This window comes from Mesitornis unicolor, unplaced genomic scaffold, assembly GCF_000695765.1.
Source record: "Mesitornis unicolor isolate BGI_N332 unplaced genomic scaffold, ASM69576v1 scaffold29074, whole genome shotgun sequence".
In the NCBI taxonomy this organism is placed as follows: domain Eukaryota; kingdom Metazoa; phylum Chordata; class Aves; order Mesitornithiformes; family Mesitornithidae; genus Mesitornis; species Mesitornis unicolor.
The window spans coordinates 16,838-23,668 of record NW_010181232.1 but is presented as its reverse complement, the minus strand read 5'-3'; the positions used below and the strand labels follow the sequence as shown (position 1 = coordinate 23,668).

General features: G+C 48.3%; 1 protein-coding gene across 1 annotated transcript in view; it reads left to right on the top strand.

Annotated features, from left to right (window-relative positions):
- The window catches only part of LOC104539770 (cyclin-dependent kinase 12-like), a gene marked incomplete at its 3' end in the record, with an annotated part of 23,806 nt that overhangs the window by 143 nt on the left and 16,832 nt on the right, over positions 1-6,831 (top strand). The window contains 3 exon segments of the mRNA XM_010183376.1: positions 1-907; positions 3,806-3,808; positions 6,737-6,825. The exon segment at positions 1-907 is cut by the window's left edge and continues 26 nt beyond it. Of these exon segments, the coding sequence (XP_010181678.1) occupies positions 1-907; positions 3,806-3,808; positions 6,737-6,825 (999 nt within the window).

Here is a 6,831-nt window from a genome sequence, read left to right as displayed (position 1 = left end):
AGGAGTCACCGCTGGCAGCCCAGGAGACGGCGGCACCCTTGGGTGCGATGATAAAGCCACTGGTGGAGTATGATGACATCAGCTCGGATTCGGATACCTTCTCAGATGATGTGGCCCTCAAGTTAGAGAGGAGGGAGAATGAGGAAAGGAAAGCGGAAAGGAGCGAGAGGATACAGAAGCACCGGCACCACCAGCACAAGCGTATTCGTGAGCTGATGAAGAGCAAACAGGCAGAAAAAGAGAGGAAATTAGAAAAGAGCCTGGAGGCATCCAGCAGGTCCGGGTCCACTAAGGAGAGGGTATCGGGATCCTCCAAGAGACTCCTTGAAAGCGAGGAGCACCCCAAGTCACTGTCCTCAAAAAGTAGCAACAAGGAGTCCCGGTCAGCCAAAGCGCACAAGGAGAAATCCAGGAAGGATCGGGAGCTCAAGTCCAGCCACAAAGAGCGCAGTAAAAGCCATCGGAAAAGGGATGCTCCAAAAAGTTACAAAACAGTTGACAGTCCGAAGCGGAAATCCAGAAGTCCTCATAGGAAGTGGTCTGACAGCCCCAAATTGGATGACAGCCCCTCAGGAGCCTCCTACATCCAGGAGTATGACCTCAGCCCTCCCCGCTCTCACACATCCAGTAACTACGATCCCTACAGGAAGAGCCCAGGTGGCTCCTCACGCCGGCAGTCCATCAGCCCACCCTACAAGGAGCCTGTGGCCTACCAGTCCAACACTCGCTCTCCCAGCCCCTACAGCCGGCGGCAGCGGTCCATAAGCCCCTATAACAGGAGGCGTTCGTCCAGCTACGAGAGAGGCAGCGGGTCGTACAGCGGGAGGTCACCAAGCCCTTATGGCCGCCGGCGCTCGAGCAGTCCTTTCGCCGCGAAGCGGTCGGTCAGCCGAAGCCCCATCGCCAGGTTCGTGCTCTCTGTGTTGTCCTCCGTGCCCTGGGGAATGGGGAAGTGTCTGGGGGTGGTTGGGGTGACTGGGTGTGAGGCCCGGGTCACTGGCTGCCTAATTTGGCTGTGGTGTGATCCATGTGGAATCGTTTTGGTTGGATTCCTGGCAATTCCCCTTAAAATGGTGCTCACACTCTGGAAAACACCTCCCTGGCAGCAGGCAGCGTCCATGTTGGCTCTCGGCAGAGAGGCCCAGGGCTGAATGAGCTCCTGGGATTAAATTACACCCCCCTGTGGAGGTGGCCCCCGCAGAAGGGTCAGGCTCCTGGGCAGGGCCGTGCTCTGGGGGGTGACAGAGCCCTTCAGCTCCTGATGCGGGATCTGGTGCACTTCCCTGGCGAGGAGTTCAGCTAGGGAGAATGTTTTCCCCTATTTCTGGAAGCCTTTATCTGTTTACTACGTGTGGAAACTTGATCGTGCTTTTCATGAGAGTGGCTTGTTTGAGTGTATTTTGCTCTTTCTGAACTGACTTGTCTTCTCTCTTCCCTCGAGCTGGAGGTGACCCCATGCACACTCCATCTTCCTGCTTTAAACTTTCCTTTCTCACTACTGGAGTTTCTTGCTTCCCTTCTGAAATGGGGGCATTCTGGAGGGGCGAGTAGGAACCAGCTGCGTTTTGGCTTAACTATAATTTTCTCTTTTTTGTCTTCGCTTGGTAACCTCGCTACAGAAGGAAGCTGTTATTTGAAGGTAGTGCTAATTCTGTGTTTTATTTCAGATGTTTGTTACTTGTCCTGTTCTATGCACGGATATGTAGTCTAACATTGATTCTTTTTTTCCTAGCTTCAGCTTATGTTAAGTGAGTTTCCAGTTGTTGCCACGGGTGCTGTGGAGCTTTGGTTGTAGCTCCATGGCAATTAAGATGTGACCTGGAATGTAATGGCTGTAGCAGTGCTCTGTGCTGCATAAGGCATCCTCTGGCTCAAGCAGGAACTGCGAGTGAAGAGGCTGCCTCCAGAGCGCGTTGGTGTGGTCAGCAGTTCCCAAAGACCTCGGGGCTTTTGGAATTCGGCTTTGGTTCCTAGAGCCCTTCTCTTAACTTCAGGAATTCTGTCTTGCCTAGTGGTTTGAAACAGTACCTTTGTCCTTGCTGTGAGAGGTGCATTGGCTTTAGCTCCCTGGAAGCTGTTACATAAAATCTGCTTATTCTGCTGTGATTTTACCTGGTGAAAGTTTCCTTCAGGCTGTTTCTGCTCTGTCCTGTTCTCTCTGCGTACACCCGAGAGGCTCTGAGGGAGTCACTGATGCCTTTCTTCTGCCTCCCCTCAGTCCTTTTTGCCCTGCTCTTACATGTTATTTGCTGCTACTTTTGGAAGAGTAAGACTAGAGTAGTAGAAAACGTGTGTATACCTTATGATATAATTGTGTATTGTGGCACCAGTTAAATGTCCGTGTTCAGCCCTAACCAGGGAGAAACCACGTGGAAACCAGACTGGCACACAAAGAGGTGGTTTTTTTTCCCCCCAAGGTTACTCCAGTTCCCAGGTGAACCTGAAGCTGACTCTTTCTGTAAATGGCCGATTGCTTCTGACTCAAGAAACTGAGCCCTTTATCTTTTCCTGATCTTAATTATGGGAGCAACTTTGAAGCACTTTGTGCTGTTTCTCTGAACTTATATCCTCACGTAAGAAACTTTTTAAGGGCATCATGGAGTCACTGACAAAACGCTAGACCCCAAACCAAAAGAGATTCCAAAGGTTACTCAGTGTTTACGCTCAGCTCGTACTGAATTCTTTGAATCCCTGACTTCAGTTGATAACCTACTACTCTTCTCTCTCTTCTGGGCAGATAACTTACTGTGTGATGCGTTGTTTTAAGGCAGAGCAAAAAATATGGATTACACCCTCAGAAAACATTCTCCTGAAGTGATTCTAGTAGAACGACAGAGGGAATTTATTGTGTTTTCCATATGCTAGGCAAATTGTAAGTTGTAATTCATTGTTGGTTTTGCCTCGCTGAGCTTGCAGCCTGTATGGCGAGGCAGTTGGTGTAAATCTGTGGTCAAACATCTGCTCTAGGAGCCAAAGGTGGGGCTGCCTCTGCTGAGGGCTCTGTAGGAGCCTTCCTGAAGGACTGGACGGGCTGAGCCTTCCTTGCCAGCCCCCCTGAAGCCAGTGTGGGCTGGTTTGCTGCAGGTGAGGCTGCAAGTGAGGCAGCTGCCTTTGCACCAGGGAGTGACCCCATGGTCTCTTCTGGTGGCTCCTGCAGAGGGGCAGGAACAGTTTGGGAGAGAAAATGTCTTTAACTGGCACAGTCGGGCAGCAAACACCTGACTGTGGCTTCAGTCCTTCAGAGGAGGCAACGCAGGCTTTTCTGGGACACTGAATTATTTCCACTGACTGGCAACATGTTCTTGGTTGGTTTTTTTTCTTTTGGTGCGCTGTTTTCTGTAATCTCCACATCCAAAACACAGTGTTAGGAAACTGAATCAATGTGCTGTGCTGATTGGAGAAAATACAGAATGTTTGCATTTCAAATGGCTGTGCAAAACATCTCGCTTTCCATTTAGGAGGAAATGAGGATGATTTGGTCAGTAGGGAAAATAACAGATGTGGCTCGCCATTCCTTGCAGCGACTGTTGTCGTAGCAGCTAAAACTAGGAGAAGAAATTCCAGAGTCTGAAGGTGGGCTGCAGTACTAAGTATAGCAGCTACGTGTGAGTGTGTGCACATGCTGGAGTAGCGGCCGCTGTTACGCAGATCCTTGCCACGGCAAAAGGTCGTCGGGCATTGATAAATGAGAAGCGTTGGCCTCCTGTTTGGGCTTGTTTCCTGAACAATTGGAGCACGGGGTGTGCGGTCAGGCTGCCCACATACCAGTTTGCACTTTACTCTTGACTTCTGTTGTGGCTTGGAGCAGGTAAAATACTGCAATGTCTGTAGATGTTCCTAGGAGTTTGTATAGTGAATAAAATGGAGGTACGTAGATGTGGGGCTTTGTTCTGCCGACTGATTCGGGGTCATCTCTGCTAACGGCTGTTAACCCTGGTTGTCCTCAGCATGAGGAGGTCTGGAAGGTTCTAGCATCCCTTCCTCCAAAGACCATTGTAATTTTCTGATTGTATCAGTTAAATTAATCTAATAATGCTTTTTGATTTGGATTTTTAGATGAGCCATCAGCTCTGACTTCGTTATGCTAATTCAGTCATGGTTAGTATCTTGTACTTCTAGTTTCCAGCGCTAGAGACGACAAGGTGGGTTTTAACCCCAGAGCATTTTTATCCAGAAAAAGAACTTCATGTGAGACTGAATTGTCCCCTGCCCATCCCTGTTAATCTTAGCAAAGCCAAGTAAGCTGTAGTGTGTTGCATGTAAAGCCACAAAAAGATCATTCCAGAGGATGGAAAGAGTATCTTTAAAAATCAAAATCTGCCAATGCATCTTCTGTCTTATCGCATCTTTTCTGAGCGCTGCGCTAAAAGCAAGCGTTGCTGTGGCAGATGCCCCTCAGCAAGCACTGTAGTGGTGCTGAGGCCATTGGCCTAATGATACGAGGTAAGGTTTGTTGCAGAGTGCTGTGCTCTGGTTGTGTTGATGCGGCTGGGAAAGCAGACAAGCTTCTGGATGCAGTGCCTTTTTCAGGGCTGACAAAGAAGCTGTAAACACCAAGCTGGAAAATGGGCTTAGAAACAGCAGCTCTTTGTATAATAACTGCAGGTAATTATCGTGAGGTGACTGAAGAGAAAAAAGCCTGAGCGGTGTCTGTGGAGCAGAGAACACTACAGGGAGGGAATAAGTGGATGTAGTCCTGGTGGGACAGAGGAGTAGGGCAAGGAGTCATCTCCAGCATCACCTTTCCCTTGCGGGTGTCTTTGGAGCCTGTGTTTCTAGTGTAGCACTATTTAAAAATAAAGTAAAATTGCACTTTTGGAGAAGTTTACTTTTTATCGGATTTGCTGAGTGATCTTGCTGAGAATGTTGCTCTGCAACCAGTTCAGTTGGCGTGGCTGCTGGGAGGTAACCGTGGGGGAGCATGGGAGAAAGAGAGCAGGAAACTGTATTGCAGCATCTTAAACAGTCTGTCCTGAAAGAACTGTAATGGGGAATGCTAACCCCAAAACTATTTGTGGTTACAGTAAACTACATCCTGCAGGATTCGCTGGGAGTGTTTTCCTTAGCCTGAAAGTGTCTTTAGGTACAGTGAAAACCTCACGGCTTTTTTGGCTCCAGGCAACTTCACGCTGGGATGCAGCAGGTGGTAAACTGAGACCGTTCTTTCATTAGGCAGAAACCTTGGAAAAAGAGAGGAAGGTGTTGCAGAAGAGGAAAATAACTGAGTGACTTCAGGTGACACTCTTTTTTCTCTCCTTCTGGTTGTATATTTATTTTGTAAGTCTAAAGGTAAGGACTCCCTACAGTTGTAGTGTTCTTTGACCACTCTTAGCACGAGGTTTGGGGTTGTAGTTACTAGAGAGAGGGCACAGCGCTTGTGCCTGGAGTAGCGAGGGAAGGGGGCTCTGTTGAACCCCACACCGCTGTGCAGGGAGACCCCTCACCTTCCCTGCAATCACGTCCATCCTTGAAGGTGTTGGTGGTGCCTAGCAAGGGACTTTGCATTAATCTCAGTCCTCCAGGTTGTTTCCCAGACGTTTGTCTCAGGATGATGCTGGGTAGCACTGTAAGCAGTGTAGACTTTGCTGTTAGTTACATTCCCAGCACGGTTACGAGTGAGCCGACATCGACTGTGTTTGAACCTGCTTTGCTGTGAGGTGTGTTTAACACCTAACGTGGAGCTGTATTTTGAGAGAATTCCGTATTTTCAAAACTAGAGACGTTCTGAGTAATAAATCACAGAATAAAAATAAACTTTGACCATAGTTTCTGTTGTATTCACAGGGTCTGACCTCAAAATTTCTTGTTTTCCTGTTGTCTCACACCTCTTCTAACCCCACCAGAGCCCACCACACGTACAGACAGTGTGCTGCCTCCCAACCTGCAAAATCCTGGTTCCTCCTCGAGGAAACAGTTCTGTCTTGTTGGTTATTTTGGCATGGACCCTGGAAGTACCAGTTTCCAGTTGCATTTTATTTTTAATCTTGTTTCTGTATCAGTCTCCACTGAGTCTGTGGTCGCTGCTGTCTTCTGGTGAGACTCACCCTGTGCTCGTGGTGCGTACCCTGATGGTGTGAGGCGTTTCCTGCCTTGCTTCTGTCACAACACAGGGTTTTTATTTCTGTGTATATACCTAATTTAGGGCCTGTTTATTGTAGAGGAAGACTGAGACCCTGTGGACATACGTCAAACAGAGTTAAAATTCCTGTATTTTTTCTTCTCCTGAGTCACAATATGCAAATTTGAGTTCTGGTGATAGTAAAAGAACCAGGGGGAAAAATTAGCTTGAAGTGAGATGTTTCCTGAGGCAGCATTCCCGTGAGGGCAGTCATGTTTTATCCGTTGTTTCCTTTAAAGTTGTACATAATTACTGTGAAAGCTTCACAAACTGCCAGCTCGTCTCTCACTGAACTCTTCGTTTAGTGCCTGTATCTGTGATCTTGTCTTTACCTTGAGCCTTGTCCGATCTCGATCCTTTGCTTCTGTCCTCCCAGTGTGGTTGTGAGGGTGATCCTGGTGTTTGAAGGCTGGATGGTGACCTGAAACTGGTGCTGCTGGAGGCAATAAACTCCTTTCAGTTGCTTTAGTCTCTCCTGGCAGGTGTTGTGGACCCTCTGAACTTATCTGACAAGTAACGGATCCGAATTATTTCCAAAGAGAGCTCTTGATGTTGGTGAGTAGCTCAGGGGTTGAGAGATGCTTAGTTTCATTTCTCCTCTCCCCGCTCTCTCCGCAGGAAGTCTGTGAAGTCCCGAAGCCGAAGTCCTGGCTATTCAAGACACTCGTCATCTCACAGTAAAAAGCAGAGGTCTGGGTCCCGCCGCCGCCATT